The sequence below is a fragment of the Choloepus didactylus genome, chromosome 6 (genome assembly GCF_015220235.1).
Source record: "Choloepus didactylus isolate mChoDid1 chromosome 6, mChoDid1.pri, whole genome shotgun sequence".
Lineage (NCBI taxonomy): Eukaryota > Metazoa > Chordata > Mammalia > Pilosa > Megalonychidae > Choloepus > Choloepus didactylus.
The window spans coordinates 124,376,294-124,395,500 of NC_051312.1; the positions used below are offsets into that span (position 1 = coordinate 124,376,294).

The 19,207-nt window shown below is 37.2% G+C and overlaps 1 protein-coding gene across 1 annotated transcript in view; it reads right to left on the reverse strand.

The window, feature by feature from the left end:
• Positions 1-19,207, reverse strand: part of C6H11orf65 (chromosome 6 C11orf65 homolog) — a 175,901-nt gene that overhangs the window by 93,678 nt on the left and 63,016 nt on the right. The window contains exon 3 of the mRNA XM_037839069.1: positions 16,441-16,533. Coding sequence (XP_037694997.1) covers positions 16,441-16,533 — 93 coding nt within the window. The remainder of the gene's footprint in view (positions 1-16,440; positions 16,534-19,207) is intronic.

Here is a 19,207-nt window from a genome sequence, read left to right on the forward strand (position 1 = left end):
TCTCTCTCTCCGCATACACACATATACACAGACTACATATACATTTTACCGTTGTTATTGAATGATTTGAAAGTAAGTTGTAGCCAATCAAAGATTAGTTTTTGCCTGCTACTTAACTTCATATAAAAGGAATTATACAGTTTTTACTTTTGTATCTGGCTTTTCACTCAACAGAAATCCATGATTATTCTAAGATTCATCCATGTGGTCACATATAGCAATAATTTATTCTTTCTCACTGTATCTAAAATATACCTTCTTTGTCCCTTAATTCCATTATTGACAGACCTTAAAGTTGTCTCCAGTTTGGGGTTATTGTGAATAAAACTGCTATGAACAATCTTGTTGTATATGACTTCTGGTGGATTATAGCAGTCATTTGTCCTGGTTGTATACTCGGGAGTGGAATATGGAAAGTCAATTGGTATATATATGATTAGTCATACTAGATACACAAAGAGTTTTCTAAAGTTTTTGCATCAATTTATCACCTACCAGCAATATATGGGAGTTCTGGTTGCTCCACATCCTTATCAACACTTGCTTTTGTCAATCCTTTAAGTTTTAGCCCTTCTCCTAGGGGTGTGATTAAAGCTCCTTGTGGTTTTAATTTGCATTTCCTTAAGGACTAACAATGTTGAGCACCTTTACATATGTTTATTAGCTATTTGGATATATCAGTCTTGCAAGAGGGTAATCAATTTTATCAATCTAGTCAAAGAATCAAGTAGCTTTGTTGATTTTCTCTATTCTACTTTTTATTCATTGATTTCTAATTTTGTTTTTACTATTTCCTTCTTTTCACTTTTTTGGGTTCAATTTCCTTATCTTTTTCTAGTTTCTTGAGATGGAAGCTTAGCAAATTGAGTTTAATTCTTTCTTCTTTTTTAATATATGCATCTAGAACTAGACATTTCTCTCTGAGCTCTACTTGAACTGCATACCAGAAACTTTGATATGTCATATTTTCATTATCATGCAGTTCAAAATATTTTCTAATTCACATAGTGCTTTCTTTTTTAGTTCATGGTTATTTAATATAATAGTAATGTTCATCTATCTGATGATTTTCTAGTGCTTTTACCATTATTGATTTCTAGTTTAATTCCACTGGAACAAGAGAACATTCTCTATGGTTTCAACCCTTTCAAATTTGTTGAGACTTGATTTGAGCCCCAGCATTTGATCTATTTTCAAAAATGTTTCATGTGCACTTAAAGAAAACACTAGTTTTGCAGAACTTTAGACATTTTTCAGTGTTGGTTCTGTATTCTATATATGCCAGCTATGACAATATGTTAGAATCTTCTATATCCTTTACTAATTTGTTTTGTCTTATTTATATCAATTACTAAGAGAATTGTGTTAAAATCTCTGAGTATGACTGATGATTCCTTTATTTCTTATGGTAGTTATATGAATTTTTGCTTTACATATTGAGGATTTGTTGGAAATTGAATCATACACCTCATAACACATTCAAGTCCTACCCCTGGTCCTGTGGGTGTGAATCCATTTGTAAATAGGAACTTTGAAAATGCTATTATTAGTTAATATGAGAACAAACTGAGTGAAGGCAGGCTTTAATCCAGTATGGCTGAAGACCTTATAAGCAAAGGATATTGGACATGGATGCAGAAAGCAGAAGGAAACAGAAGCCAGAAGTCAATGGAAAAAAGAGGAATAGATACAGAAGACAGATAGATCACCATGTGACAGAGGATTGCCAGAAATTACAGATTCCAGGAGAAAGCAAGCCTTGCCAATACTTTAATGTTGGACTTCTTGCCTCCAAACCAAGGGACAATAAATTCCTGCTGTTCAAGCCAGTCCATTGTGTGGTATTTGTCAGGGAACCACTGACAGATTACAACAGGACTGTTGTATTTTTCTGTTAATGGACCTTTATCTTTATGAAAAGTCTCTGTATCTCATAATACTTCTTGCCAGAAAGCCCAATTTGTCTGATTTAATGTGCTACCAGCTTTCTTTTTTTTTATATAGTTTGCAAGGTGTATTTTTCCATCATTTTACTTTCTATTTTTCTGTACCTTTATATTTAAAGTATGTCTTTGAAATGATGCATTGTTGGATTTTATTTTTTTTATCTACATGTGATGGTTAAGTCCATGTGTCAACTTGGCCAGGTGATGGTGTCCAGGTGTCTGGTCATGCAAGCACTGGCCTGTTATTGCAAGGACATTTCATGGCTGGTTAATAAACCAGAAGGTTGATTTATTAAATCATCAATTAACTGCACCTGTGACTAATTACATCAACATGTCTTCCACAATGAGAGAACTCAATCAGCTGAGGGGTTTACGGGAGAAAGAGAGAGGACCTTCACTTCTTCTATGGCTAGCCAGCAAAGCATTTCCTGAGGAGTTCATCAAATCCTTCATCAGAGTTGCCAGTTCACTGCCTGCCCTACAGAATTTGGACTCGTGCATCCTGCCCTATGGAATTGGACATGTGCATCCCCACAGTTGTGTGAGACACTTATATAAAATCTTATATTTACAGATATCTCTTGTTGATTGTTTCCCTAGAGAACCCTAACTAATACACTACTCTAACAAGCTTTGTTTCTATTTGGATTGTTCAGTCTATTTATATTTAATATAATGATTAATATACTTAGGATAAGTCTTACAGCTGGGTTAAGTCTACCATCTTATTCTTTGTTTTCTATTTGTCCCATCTGTTCTTGATTACATTATTTCTCCTTTCCTGCTTTATTTTTGATTAATCAAGTAATTGTTAATATGCTATTTTTTTCTCCTCTACTAACTTTTGGTAATATTGTTTTGTATGATTCTTTTAAAAGTTACTCTGGAGATGACAATATGCATATAGTCTATCTTAAATTAGTACTGCTACCACTTTCTAAATACAAAAATCTTATAAAAGTGAGGATTGTAGGAAGATGGTGGAGTAGAAAGTACCAGGAATTAGTACCTTCCCAGAACAACAACTAAACAGGAAGGAACTGTCTGAATCAACTATTTCAAAACTCCAGAGTCCAGAAGAACACTGATCAACATCCAGGGAAGAACAGGAGGAAGAGGCTGGTAAATTATAGTAAACACCAGTTAGTTGCTCTATCCATGGGGTGGTTACTGGCACCCATCCCCCACTCTCACAGCAGGATGCAGTGGGGACCAGCCCCTGGCATGGATTTCTGGGGCCAGAAAGGGACATAAAAATCCACATTCCCAGGATCCAACGTGGGCAAAGACCTATTGTTGATTGGTCAAAACTTGTAATTTTCTGTTTTCTTAATAGTAGCCTTTTTAGTAGGCATGAAATTATATCTCATTGTGGTTTTGATTTAAATTTCCCTAATCTCCAGTGATGTTGAGCATGTTTTCACGTGCTTTTTAGCCATTCGTATTTCCTCTTTGGAGAAATGTCTATCCACTTTTTAATGGTGGTTTTTAATATGTGGTTTCCAAATATTTTTAATTGCCCATTATCAGACTGTGGTTTCCAAATATTTTCTCCCATTGACTAGGTTGTCTTTTTACTTTTGTCAGAAAGCCCTTTGATGCACAGAAGTTTTTAATGTTGAGGAGGTACCATTTATCTATATTTTGTTGCTTCTGTTTTGGGTGTAAAGGCTAAGAAACCATTGCCTACCAAAAGATCTTGAAGATGCCTCCCTACATTTTCTTCTAGGAGTTTTATAGTCCTGGCTCTTATATTTAGGCATTTGATCCATTTTGAGTTAATTTTCATATACGGTGTGAGACAGGAGTCTTCTTTCATTCTTTTGCATAAGGATAGCCAGTTATCCCAACCCAACTTGTTGAAGAGACTATTCTATTTGAGTTAAGTAGACTTGGCAGTGTTGTCAAATATCAACTGTCCATAGATGGAAGGGTCTATTTCTAAACTCTTAGCTCAATTCCATTAGTCAATGTATCTATCTTTATGCCAGTTCCATGCTGATTTGACCACTGTAGCTTTGCAATATGCTTTCAAGTCAAGAGTATGAGTCCTCTAACTTTGTTCTTCTTTTTGAAGATGTTTTGGCTATTCAGGCCCCTCACTCTTTCAAATAAACTTGATAACTATTTTGATATCTGCAAAATAGGCTGTTGGAATTTTGATTGGGAGTGTGTTTAATCTGTGTGCCAGTTTATATATATATATATTATGTCCCTCAGAAAAAGCCCTATTGTTTAATGCAATCTTGTGGGGGCAGACTGATTAATCTTTTTGATTAGGGTGTGACCTCTTGATTGAATGTTTCCATGGAAATTTGGCCCTACCCATTCGGGGTAGGTCTTGATTAGTCCTTTAAAGGGAGCTCACACAGAGGGCAGAGAGAGGAAAATGCCCCGGCATATGCTAAGACAGAACACACAGATGTTAGATGCTTTGGAAGGCCCAGGTGCTTACTGACACTTTGAGATGCTAGTCCAGAGTTTGCTCCAGAGAAGTGAGAGAGGAAAAAACATCACAAGAACAGCTGAGAGAGACTTCTGGAGAGATGCTTAGGAGCTGACACTTAGAGATTCTTAGAGATGCTTGGAGATGTGGACAGAAGGATGTTTGAGATGCTTAGCTAAGAGATGCTAGCCCAGAATTTGATCCAGAGAAGCTAAGAAAGATAAGCCCAGAGACATTTTGGAGAACACCATTTTAAATGCAACCTGGGAATAAAGGAATAGCAAATACAAGCCACATGCCTTCTCAGCTGACAAAGGTGTTCCAGACACCAATGGCCATTCTTCAGTGAAGGTATACTCTTGTTGATGCCTTAATTTGGACATTTCCATGGCCTTAGGATTGTAACTTTTTAACTTAATAAATCCCCTTTATAAAAGCCAATACATTTCTAGTATTTTGTATAACGGCAGTTCTAGCAAACCAGAACAATCTGTAAATCAATTTGGGTACAACTGACATCTTAACAACATTTAGCCTTCAATCCATGAACACAGACTGTCCTTCCATGTATTTAGGTCTTATTTGATTTCTTTCAGCAATATTTTGTAGTTTTCTGTAGTTTTCTATTTTGTAGTTTTTTGTTTTTTTCTCCTTTACATCCTTTGTTAAATTTATTCCTAGATATTTGATTCTTTTAGTTGCTATTGTAAATGGAATTTTTGTCTTGATTTCCCACTCAGATTGCTCATTACTAGCATATAGAAACCTTATCGATTCTACATGTTGATTTTGTATCCCACCACTTTGCTGTACTCATTTATTAGCTCTAGTAGCTTTGTTGTTAATTTTTTGGGACTTTTATATATAAGATCACGTCATCTGCCAATAGTGAAAGTTTTACTTCTTCCTTTCCAATAAGAGTGACTTTTATTTCTTTTTCTTGCCTAACTGCTGTAGCTAGAACTTCTACCACAATGTTGAATAAGAGTTGTGACAGTAGGCATCCTTGTCTTGTTCCATATCTTAGAGGAAAGCTTTCAGTCTTTCACCAATGAGTACTATATTACCTGTGGATTTTTCTTACATGCTCTGTATCATGTTGAGATAGTCCTGTCTTTTGAAGTGTTTTTATCAAGAAAAGATGCTGAATTTTGTCAAATGCCTTTTCTTTGACAATCAAGATAATCATGTGTTTTTTTCTCCTACACTTGGTTAATGTGGTATATTACAATAATTGATTTTCTTCTATTGAACTACCTTTTCATATGGTGCAACTACTGTGGAAGAGTTTGACATTTCCTCAGAAAGTTAAGTATGGAGTTGCCACTTGACCCAGCCATTTCACTTCTAGATATATACCCAAAAGAACTGAAAGCATGGTCTCGAACAGATATTTGCTCACCAATGTTCATAGTGGCTTATTCACAATTGCAAACAGATGAAAGTAATCCAGGAGGCGGGGCAAGATGGCAGACTGGTGAGCTGTATGTTTTAGTTACTCCTCCAGGAAAGTAGGTAAAAAGCCAGGAACTGCGTGGACTGGACACCACAGAGCAATCTGTCTTTGGGCATACTTCATACAACACTCATGAAAACGTGGAACTGCTGAGATCACCGAAATCTGTAAGTTTTTGCGGCCAGGGGACCCGCGCCCCTCCCTGCCAGGCTCAGTCCCGGGGGAGGAGGGGCTGTCAGCTCCAGGAAGGAGAAGGGAGAATTGCAGTGGCTGCTCTCATCGGAAACTCATTCTACTGATTCAAACTCCAACCATAGATAGACTGAGGCCAGACACCAGAGACTCTGAGAGCAGCCAGCCCAGCAGAGAGGAGACGGGCATAGAAGGAAAACAACACGAGAAGCTCCAAAGTAAAAGCAGAGGATTTTTGGAGTTCTGGTGAACACAGAAAGGGGAAGGGCGGAGATCAGGCCTTGAGGCGCATATGCAAATCCCGAAGCAAGGCTGATCTCTCTGCCCAGGGCACCTTTCCTTAATGGCCCTGGTTGCTTTGTCTATTAGCATTTCAATAACCCATTAGATCTCTGAGGAGGGCCGTTTTTTTTTTTTGTTTTTTTTTTTTTGTTTTTTTTTTTAAATCCTTTTTGCTTTTTCTAAAACAATTACTCTAAGAAGCTCAATACAGAAAGCTTCAAAGAATTGAAATTTGGGCACGTCAAGTCAAGAGCAGAAATAAGAGAGCTCTGAGACAAAAGGCAATAATCCAGTGGCTGAGAAAATTCACTAAACAACACAACTTCCCAAGAAAAGGGGGGGTGTCCGCTCACAGCCACCATCCTGGTGGACAGGAAACACTCCTGCCCATCGCCAGCCCCATAGCCCAGAGCTGCCCCAGACAACCCAGTGTGACGGAAGTGCTTCAAATAACAGGCACACACCACAAAACTGGGCGTGGACATTAGCCTTCCCTGCAACCTCAGCTGAATGTCCCAGAGCTGGGAAGGGGGAGCAGTGTGAATTAACAGAGCCCCATTCAGCCATCATTTGAGCAGACTGGGAGCCTCCCAACACAGCCCAGCAGCCCAGAACTGCCCTGGGGGGACGGCACTCACCTGTGACATAGCACAGTCATCCCTCAACAGAGGACCCGGGGTGCACAGCCTGGAAGAGGGGCCCACTTGCAAGTCTCAGGAGCCATACGCCAATACCAAAGACTTGTGGGTCAGTGGCAGAGACAAACTGTGGCAGGACTGAACTGAAGGATTAGACTATTGCAGTAGCTTTAAAACTCTAGGATCATCAGGGAGATTTGATTGTTAGGGCCACCCCCCCTCCCCGACTGCCCAGAAACACGCCCCACATACAGGGCAGGCAACACCAACTACACACGCAAGCTTGGTACACCAATTGGGCCCCACAAGACTCACTCCCCCACTCACCAAAAAGGCTAAGCAGGGGAGATCTGGCTTGTGGAGAACAGGTGGCTCGTGGACGCCACCTGCTGGTTAGTTAGAGAAAGTGTACTCCACGAAGCTGTAGATCTGATAAATTAGAGATAAGGACTTCAACTGGTCTACAAACCCTAAAAGAACCCTATCAAGGACAGCAAATGCCACGAGGCCAAAAACAACAGAAAATTATAAAGCATATGAAAAAACCAGACGATATGGATAACCCAAGCCCAAGCACCCAAATCAAAAGACCAGAAGAGACACACCTAGAGCAGCTACTCAAAGAACTAAAGATGAACAATGAGACCCTAGTACGGGATATGAAGGAAATCAAGAAGACCCTAGAAGAGCATAAAGAAGACATTGCAAGACTAAATAAAAAAATGGATGATCTTATGGAAATTAAAGAAACTGTTGACCAAATTAAAAAGATTCTGGACACTCATAGTACAAGACTAGAGGAAGTTGAACAACGAATCAGTGACCTGGAAGATGACAGAATGGAAAATGAAAGCATAAAAGAAAGAATGGGGAAAAAAATTGAAAAACTCGAAATGGACCTCAGGGATATGATAGATAATATGAAGCGTCCGAATATAAGACTCATTGGTGTCCCAGAAGGGGAAGAAAAGGGTAAAGGTCTAGGAAGAGTATTCAAAGAAATTGTTGGGGAAAACTTCCCAAATCTTCTAAACAACATAAATACACAAATCATAAATGCTCAGCGAACTCCAAATAGAATAAATCCAAAAAAACCCACTCCGAGACATATACTGATCACACTGTCAAACATAGAAGAGAAGGAGCAAGTTCTGAAAGCAGCAAGAGAAAAGCAATTCACCACATACAAAGGAAACAGCATAAGACTAAGTAGTGACTACTCAGCAGCCACCATGGAGGCGAGAAGGCAATGGCACGATATATTTAAAATTCTGAGAGAGAGGAATTTCCAGCCAAGAATACTTTATCCAGCAAAGCTCTCCTTCAAATTTGAGGGAGAGCTTAAATTTTTCACAGACAAAGAAATGCTGAGAGAATTTGCTAACAAGAGACCTGCCCTACTGGAGATACTAAAGGGAGCCCTACAGACAGAGAAACAAAGACAGGACAGAGAGACTTGGAGAAAGGTTCAGTACTAAAGAGATTCGGTATGGGTACAATAAAGGATATTAATAGAGAGAGGGAAAAATATGGCAAACATAATCCAAAGGATAAGATGGCCGATTCAAGAAATGCCCTCACGGTTTTAACGTTGAATGTAAATGGATTAAACTCCCCAATTAAAAGATATAGATTCGCATAATGGATCAAAAAAAATGAACCATCAATATGTTGCATACAAGAAACTCATCTTAGACACAGGGACACAAAGAAACTGAAAGTGAAAGGATGGAAAAAAATATTTCATGCAAGCTACAGCCAAAAGAAAGCAGGTGTAGCAATATTAATCTCAGATAAAATAGACTTCAAATGCAGGGATGTTTTGAGAGACAAAGAAGGCCACTACATACTAATAAAAGGGGCAATTCAGCAAGAAGAAATAACAATCGTAAATGTCTATGCACCCAATCAAGGTGCCACAAAATACATGAGAGAAACATTGGCAAAACTAAAGGAAGCAATTGATGTTTCCACAATAATTGTGGGAGACTTCAACACATCACTCTCTCCTATAGATAGATCAACCAGACAGAAGACCAATAAGGAAATTGAAAACCTAAACAATCTGATAAATGAATTAGATTTAACAGACATCTACAGGACATTACATCCCAAATCACCAGGATACACATACTTTTCTAGTGCTCACGGAACTTTCTCCAGAATAGATCATATGCTGGGACATAAAACAAGCCTCAATAAATTTAAAAAGATTGAAATCATTCAAAGCACATTCTCTGACCACAATGGAATACAATTAGAAGTCAATAACCATCAGAGACTTAGAAAATTCACAAATACCTGGAGGTTAAACAACACACTCCTAAACAATCAGTGGGTTAAAGAAGAAATAGCAAGAGAAATTGCTAAATATATAGAGACGAATGAAAATGAGAACACAACATACCAAAACCTATGGGATGCAGCAAAAGCAGTGCTAAGGGGGAAATTTATAGCACTAAACGCATATATTAAAAAGGAAGAAAGAGCCAAAATCAAAGAACTAATGGATCAACTGAAGAAGCTAGAAAATGAACAGCAAACCAATCCTAAACCAAGTAGAAGAAAAGAAATAACAAGGATTAAAGCAGAAATAAATGACATAGAGAACAAAAAAACAATAGAAAGGATAAATATCACCAAAAGTTGGTTCTTTGAGAAGATCAACAAGATTGACAAGCCCCTAGCTAGACTGACAAAATCAAAAAGAGAGAAGACCCATATAAACAAAATAATGAATGAAAAAGGTGACATAACTGCAGATCCTGAAGAAATTAAAAAAATTATAAGAGGATATTATGAACAACTGTATGGCAACAAACTGGATAATGTAGAAGAAATGGACAATTTCCTGGAAACATATGAACAACCTAGACTGACCAGAGAAGAAATAGAAGACCTCAACCAACCCATCACAAGCAAAGAGATCCAATCAGTCATCAAAAATCTTCCCACAAATAAATGCCCAGGGCCAGATGGCTTCACAGGGGAATTCTACCAAACTTTCCAGAAAGAACTGACACCAATCTTACTCAAACTCTTTCAAAACATTGAAAAAAATGGAACACTACCTAACTCATTTTATGAAGCTAACATCAATCTAATACCAAAACCAGGCAAAGATGCTACAAAAAAGGAAAACTACCGGCCAATCTCCCTAATGAATATAGATGCAAAAATCCTCAACAAAATACTTGCAAATCGAATCCAAAGACACATTAAAAAAATCATACACCATGACCAAGTGGGGTTCATTCCAGGCATGCAAGGATGGTTCAACATCAGAAAAACAATCAATGTATTACAACACATTAAAAACTCGAAAGGGAAAAATCAATTGATCATCTCAATAGATGCTGAAAAAGCATTTGACAAAATCCAACATCCCTTTTTGATAAAAAACACTTCAAAAGGTAGGAATTGAAGGAAACTTCCTCAACATGATAAAGAGCATATATGAAAAACCCACAGCCAGCATAGTACTCAATGGTGAGAGACTGAAAGCCTTCCCTCTAAGATCAGGAACAAGACAAGGATGCCCGCTGTCACCACTGTTATTCAACATTGTGCTGGAAGTGCTAGCCAGGGCAATCCGGCAAGACAAAGAAATAAAAGGCATCCAAATTGGAAAAGAAGAAGTAAAACTGTCATTGTTTGCAGATGATATGATCTTATATCTAGAAAACCCTGAGAAATCAACGATACACCTACTAGAGCTAATAAACAAATTTAGCAAAGTAGCGGGATACAAGATTAATGCACATAAGTCAGTAATGTTTCTATATGCTAGAAATGAACAAACTGAAGAGACACTCAAGAAAAAGATACCATTTTCAATAGCAACTAAAAAAATCAAGTACCTAGGAATCAACTTAACCAAAGATGTAAAAGACCTATACAAAGAAAACTACATAACTCTACTAAAAGAAATAGAAGGGGACCTTAAAAGATGGAAAAATATTCCATGTTCATGGATAGGAAGGCTAAATGTCATTAAGATGTCAATTCTACCCAAACTCATCTACAGATTCAATGCAATCCCAATCAAAATTCCAACAACCTACTTTGCAGACTTGGAAAAGCTAGTTATCAAATTTATTTGGAAAGGGAAGATGCCTCGAATTGCTAAAGACACTCTAAAAAAGAAAAACGAAGTGGGAGGACTTACACTCCCTGACTTTGAAGCTTATTATAAAGCCACAGTTGCCAAGACAGCATGGTACTGGCACAAAGATAGACATATAGATCAATGGAATCGAATTGAGAATTCAGAGATAGACCCTCAGATCTATGGCCGACTGATCTTTGATAACGCCCCCAAAGTCACCGAACTGAGCCATAATGGTCTTTTCAACAAATGGGGCTGGGAGAGTTGGATATCCATATCCAAAAGAATGAAAGAGGACCCCTACCTCACCCCCTACACAAAAATTAACTCAAAATGGACCAAAGATCTCAATATAAAAGAAAGTACCATAAAACTCCTAGAAGATAATGTAGGAAAACATCTTCAAGACCTTGTATTAGGAGGCCACTTCCTAGACTTTACACCCAAAGCACAAGCAACAAAAGAGAAAATAGATAAATGGGAACTCCTCAAGCTTAGAAGTTTCTGCACCTCAAAGGAATTTCTCAAAAAGGTAAAGAGGCAGCCAACTCAATGGGAAAAAATTTTTGGAAACCATGTATCTGACAAAAGACTGATATCTTGCATATACAAAGAAATCCTACAACTCAATGACAATAGTACAGACAGCCCAATTATAAAATGGGCAAAAGATATGAAAAGACAGTTCTCTGAAGAGGAAATACAAATGACCAAGAAACACATGAAAAAATGTTCAGCTTCACTAGCTATTAGAGAGATGCAAATTAAGACCACAATGAGATACCATCTAACACCGGTTAGAATGGCTGCCATTAAACAAACAGGAAACTACAAATGCTGGAGGGGATGTGGAGAAATTGGAACTCTTATTCATTGTTGGTGGGACTGTATAATGGTTCAGCCACTCTGGAAGTCAGTCTGGCAGTTCCTTAGAAAACTAGATATAGAGCTACCATTCGATCCAGCGATTGCACTCCTCGGTATATACCCGGAAGATCGGAAAGCAGTGACACGAACAGATATCTGCACGCCAATGTTCATAGCAGCATTATTCACAATTGCCAAGAGATGGAAACAACCCAAATGTCCTTCAACAGATGAGTGGATAAATAAAATGTGGTATATACACACGATGGAATACTACGCGGCAGTAAGAAGGAACGATCTGGTGAAACATATGACAACATGGATGAACCTTGAAGACATAATGCTGAGCGAAATAAGCCAGGCACAAAAAGAGAAATATTATATGCTACCACTAATGTGAACTTTGAAAAATGTAAAACAAATGGTTTATAATGTAGAATGTAGGGGAACTAGCAGTAGAGAGCAATTAAGGAAGGGGGAACAATAATCCAGGAAGAACAGATAAGCTATTTAACGTTCTGGGGATGCCCAGAAATGACTATGGTCTGTTAATTTCTGATGGTTGTAGTAGGAACAAGTTCACTGAAATGTTGCTATATTATGTAACTTTCTTGGGGTAAAGTAGGAACATGTTGGAAGTTAAGCAGTTATCTTAGGTTAGTTGTCTTTTCTTACTCCCTTGCTATGGTCTCTTTGAAATGCTCCTTTATTGTATGTTTGTTTTCTTTTTAACTTTTTTTTTCATACAGGTGATTTGAAAAAAGAAGGGAAAGTTAAAAAAAAAAAAAAAAAAAAGAAAAAAGACAAACAAGGGGAAAAAAAAAAAAAAAAGATTTATTGCCCCCTTGAGGAGCCTGTGGAGAATGCAGGGGTATTCGCCTACCCCACCTCCATGGTTGCTAACATGACCACAGACATAGGGGACTGGTGGTTTGATGGGTTGAGCCCTCTACCATAAGTTTTACCCTTGGGAAGACGGTTGCTGCAAAGGAGAGGCTAGGCCTCCCTGTATTTGTGCCTAAGAGTCTCCTCCTGAATGCCTCTTTGTTGCTCAGATGTGGCCCTCTCTCTCTGGCTAAGCCAACTTGAAAGGTGAAATCACTGCCCTCCCCCCTACGTGGGATCAGACACCCAGGGAAGTGAATCTCCCTGGCAACGTGGAATATGACTCCCAGGGAGGAATGTAGACCTGGCACCGTGGGACGGAGAACATCTTCTTGACCAAAAGGGGGATGTGAAAGGAAATGAAATAAGCTTCAGTGGCAGAGAGATTCCAAAAGGAGCCGAGAGGTCACTCTGGTGGGCACTCTTATGCACACTTTAGACAACCCTTTTTAGGTTCTAAAGAATTGGGGTAGCTGGTGGTGGATACCTGAAACTATCAAACTACAACCCAGAACCCATGAATCTCGAAGACAGTTGTATAAAAATGTAGCTTATGAGGGGTGACAATGGGATTGGGAAAGCCATAAGGACCAAACACCACTTTGTCTAGTTTATGGATGGATGTGTAGAAAAGTAGGGGAGGGAAACAGACAGACAAAGGTACCCAGTGTTCTTTTTTACTTCAATTGCTCTTTTTCACTCTAATTATTATTCTTGTTATTTTTGTGTGTGTGCTAATGAAGGTGTCAGGGATTGATTTAGGTGATGAATGTACAACTATGTAATGGTACTGTAAACAATCGAAAGTACAATTTGTTTTGTATGACTGCGTGGTATGTGAATATATCTCAATAAAATGATGATTTAAAAAAAAAAAAGAAAAAAAAAAAAAAAAAAGAAAGTAATCCAAATGTCCATCAACTGATGAATGGATAAACAAAATGTGGTATGTTATACGGAATGGGAAGTTAAGGCTTAAAATGCACAGGTTTCCTATTTGGAATGATGGAAATGTTTGGGTAAGGGATGGTGGTGATGGTAGCAGAATATTATGAATGTAATTAACAACATTGAATTATGTGTCTGAATGTGGTTAAAAGGGGAAATGTCAGATTGTATATATGGTAACAGAATAAAGATTTAAAACAAAATTCATGGAACTGAACTACACAGTGAACCCTAAGTTAAACATGGACTATAGTTAACAAGAATATTATAGAAGTGTGCTTTTTACAATTGTAACTTATGTTTCACACCAATGCAACATGTTGATAATAGGGTGGTATATGGGAATCCTGCATTTTATATGAGTTCTATAAACTCACAACTTCTCTAATAAACAAAAATGAGGGATGGATTAAGACATTACTAGATAAACAAAAGCTGAGGGAGTTTGTCGCCACTAGGCCAGCTCTACAAGAGATGCTATATGGAGTTCTACAGGTTGAAAGGAAAGGATAATAGAGAATAGATTTAAAATACATGAAGAAATAAAGATCTCTGGTGTGGGTAATAACATGGGTAAACATAAATGCCAGGATTGAATTTTTGGTTTATAACTCCACTTTTTACTTCCTACAAGATCTAAAAGGCAAATGCATAAAATGAAATGATAAATCAGAGGGAACTCATAATGTATAAATAATATAATTTATAACAAGAACTACATGAAGTTACAGTGATGGAGGAGTATAGGAACACAGGTTGTGTACTACTGAAGTTAAGTTGGGATCAAAGCAAATGCGTTTGTTATATATTTGGGAGGTTAAATTTAAGCTCCATGGAAACTACAAAAAAAAATTCAAGCTAATAGAGACCAAAATTAGAGTACAGGTTGGTAGGAGCAGGGGCAGGGGAATGGGGGTTAAGGCATAATGGGTATTTGGGGTAATGGGAAAGTTTTAGTAATAGAAGGTGGTAAGGGTACCACAATGTAGGAATGTGATTAATCCCACTGAATGGCATGCTTAGCAGTGGTAGAAATGGGAAAGTTTATGTTGTATATATGTTCCCACAATTTTTTAAAAATAAAGAGCTAAAGAGACAATGACAATTAAATGCAATACATGATCCTGGATGTGATCTGGCAAAGGGAGGAGAAAAGGCTCAAAGGGACATTATTGAGATATAAAGAAAAAAAAATTGGAATATAGACTTTAAGCTTTATGTCAATATTAAATTGCTTAATTTGACAACTATACTTAAGGTGGGTACATAAGTGAATATTCTTGTTCTTAGTCAATGTAAATGACAATATTAAGTGTTCAGGGAGCACTCAAGTGTTCAGAAAATGGAAAGATGGATGGATAGACAGACAGACATAATGATATGGCAAATGTGGCAAAAAGTTAAAATTGATGTATCTTGGTATGGGGGGCAAGACATAGGGCATTTCTCTATATAAGGTTTGTATTATTTTGTTAACCGTCTTATAAGTTTGAATGTATGTCAAAATAAAAAGGTAAGAAAAGAAAACATCCTTAATTTGCTTCAAGTTAATCTATAGGTTGAGGAAAGTGGGTGGGTGTGTGGGTGACAAAAGATGGATCATAAATTTGTTAATTATTGAAGCTAGGTAATGGGTAAATGGTGCTTTATTACTCTCTTCTTTCTAGTTTTGTATATGTTTAAAATTTTCAATAATAAATTACAAAGGCAAAGATTCTATTAAGAGAGTGAAAAGTCAAGCCATGCAATGGAAAAAAAGATACATTTAACACAGATCACTGACAAAGGACTTGTATGCAGACTATATAAAGATCTTGTAAAAACCAGTAAGAATAAGACAACACACAACCCACACGCACACACACACACACACACAAAAGTAAGAAGTTTGAATAAGCCCTTCACAAAAAGTACTCAACCTCAATAGTAATCAGGGAAACGCATACTTAAAAATGGACAATATTAAGTGTTGATGAGGATGTAGGGCACCGAGAATTCCTACAGATTGCTAGTAGGAGTACAAATTAAAAGAATCACTTTTGAAAATAGTTTGGCATTATCTTCTAGAGTTGAAGATATGGATTTCCTGTCAAGTAGCAATTCCAGTTCCAGGCAGAGTAGAAGCCAAAAGCCATGTGTGCACATGTGTACCAGGAGATACCAATAAGAATATCCCCAGCAGCAGTCTTTATAATATTTCCAAACTGGAAACACTCAAAATATCAATCAACTGAAGAATGAATAAACAGATACATCAGAAAATGGAATAATGTGTATTAATAAAAATGAATGAAATTTAGTTACACAAGCAATGTTAAAATAAATGAAGCTAGAACAAAAATGTACTGTAGGATTCTAATTATATTTAATTCAAAAACAGAGGAAACTAAAATAGTGGTTACCTTTTTACAGAGTGATTTACAAGGGTGCAAGAGGCTGGTGGTATGGCATTTGAAAACATTGACTGGGGGTAATGGCTATACAGGCATTTGCTTCGTAATAATTTAATGGGTTATATATTTATGTTTTATGAACTTTTCTACATTTATATAACACTTTAATTTGAAAAGTTTTAAAAAGAAACAAATATGAGCACATTGAATTGGTAAAGTAGCCATATACTTTTAAAGAAATAAATAAAATACTATTATCAATAAAAATGTCCTTACTTCTTTAGGATTAATATATCTTACTATATGACGTGGCTCCCCTTGTCTTCTTAAATTAATCAGATTTTTGAAGTGCTGAAATATTGCAACATCCTAAAGGTTCAAACACATAAGATTTTATAGTCAACACTGGATTTTTCTACTTCAAATTAGCTTTTTGACTAATTAGGGCAATGACGAGTATAAACAATAGGATTGATTTTATATATATAAACTAAATTTTCGAAATATTATCACTCAGGGTTTGTTCTGACAAGACAGGTATTATTGGTATTGTTCTCACATCATTCTTTCAGGAGACCAAGCTTCTGTGTGACAAAAGATTATTTGGAACACTTCCATCATAGAAAGGGCCACACTTTGTACTCACTAGAATTGACACTTTACCCTTCCATGCATACAATGCTTCTGCAAAACCATCATCTGCAGACTTTGAGAATGCTTTATTCACTGCCATAGTATCCCATGGAGCATTGCTTCTGATCAGGGAACTCCGTACACAGCAAATGGAGCCATGCTCATGAAATTTACTAGTCTATCACCCTAAGACAACTGGCCTGATAGAATGAAATGGAATTTTGACAATTCAGTAAAAAGATCCAGATCCATTGATAACACTTTGCAGACTAGGGTGACATCTTCCATGTTATAGCATATGCTCTGAATCAATAACTAATATACGGTACCACTTCTCCCACAGCCAGCATTTACGGGTCTTGGAATCAAGGGGATGAAATGGAAGTAACTCCCTCTCAATATTACCTGTAATGATTCACTAGTGAAATTTTTGTTTCCTTTCCTTGTAACTGAGCTCTGTTGGTGTAAAGATCTTAGTTCCCATGGAAGGAATGCTTTTACCACGATACACCTCAATAGTTCTACTAAAATGGAAGCTGATGCTGCCACCTTGCCATTTTGGCCTCCCCATGCCACTGAATTGGCAGGCAAAAAAAGGTAGTTACTTTACTGGCTGGGGTGATTCAGTGGAAAATTAAAACACAGGCAAATTGTTTAAGGCCTAAACTGTTTAGGAATGAAGGTCTGAGTCATCCCACCAGGCAAGTAATCACAACCAGCTGAGATGCTTACTGAGGAAAAGAAAAGGGAATATTAAATGGATAGTGAAAGAATAAAGCTATAAATATTAGCTACAACCCCAGGATTAGTTGCAGAAACAAATAGTATATATCAGGATTTCTTCTACATATCTGTATAAAATATTAGCCAATTATTTTTCTTTTGTTTTTTCCCCTTTCCCATAACACTACAATCAAATGTGAGATGTATTAACAGTGGTATGGAAGATATAATAATGGCTTCCCCAAAGATGTCCACTTCCTAATCCTCAAAATATGTGAGTATGTTGTTACACAGAAAGAAGGAATTAAGGTTGCTAATCAATTGACTTTGAGATGGGTAGATTATCCTGCTAAGCCCAAAGTAATCACAAGGATCCTTATTAGTCAAAGAGGAAGGCAGAACAGTCAGTATCAGAGTGATAAAATGTAACAAAGACTAGACTGGCCATTGCTGGCTTTAATGATGGAAGGGAAACACAGATCAAGGAATGTGTGCCTGGAAAGGCAAGGACAGGGATTCTTCCCTAGAGCCTCCAGAAAGAACACAGTCCTGCAAACACCTTGTATGTAGTCCAGCTGGACCCATTTCAAACTTTTGACCTCCAGAACTATAAAATAATAAAGTTGTATTGTTTAAAGCCACTGAGTTTGTGCAACTTGTTACTGCAGAAATAGAAAACTAATACAAGTGGTTATTATTTTATCTAGTATTTAAATTACAGGAAATCATAGGTAGAGTGTGACTCCTCTAGAATAGGAATAAAAAGTAATGCAAAGATGGATAAACTTACTTTTGGGGAGACAGTTAACATGTTTGACTTATATGAGAGACAACTGCATCATGTTAGGTAGAAGTATGATTTTAATATTCATTTGATTTGGAAGTTAAATTTAGTTAAAAATGTGTATATGGATGCCAAGTTGACAAAGGTAGACTTGGCTGGATTATTCTATTGTCAACTTGGTCAAGCAGGAAAAATATAAAGAAATGAAACTTAGACACATCACAATCAAACTGCTAAAAACCAAAGCAGCAACTTAAAAGCAGCCAGAGATCAGTGTCTAAGAGATCTCAAATAGAGTTGAGAGGACATTCTGGAGGTTACTTGTATGCAAGCTTCAGCCAGATATTGCAAATTGCCACAGAATGCCAAGCCCCAGACAACAATATTTCTGAAAACCCTAAAGAATAACCTGGGCTCTGACTGTATAAAAGTTCTACCTGTTTTTTTTTGTTTGTTTTTTGTTTGTTTTTCAGAAACTTAAAGCCTTCAGATGACTCCTATGCCAGATAAGCCCTGAAACCCAGAGGTGCCAGTCTCTCCAAGAACATCAATCAGTTTCATTCCCCTACACCATAAGGTCTATCCCCCTTTTTCAGCACAAAGAAGTTAGGAAGTTCATTGCCCAGGTATCCCTGAAGGTTGAGAGACTGATCAAATGAGAGGGAGGTGTTGTAACTGAGAAGTTAGGATTTTACAAAAGATTATGACTACTGACTCAATATACAGATATTTCTTTTTAGTTTCTAATGTATTAGAATAGCCAGAAGAAAATATCTGAAATTGTTAAACTGTAATCCAGTAGCATTGGTCTTTGATAATGATTGCATAACTATATAGTCTTTATCTTGTGACCGTATGATTATAAAAACCTTGTGACTGACACCCCCTTTGTCCAGTGCATAG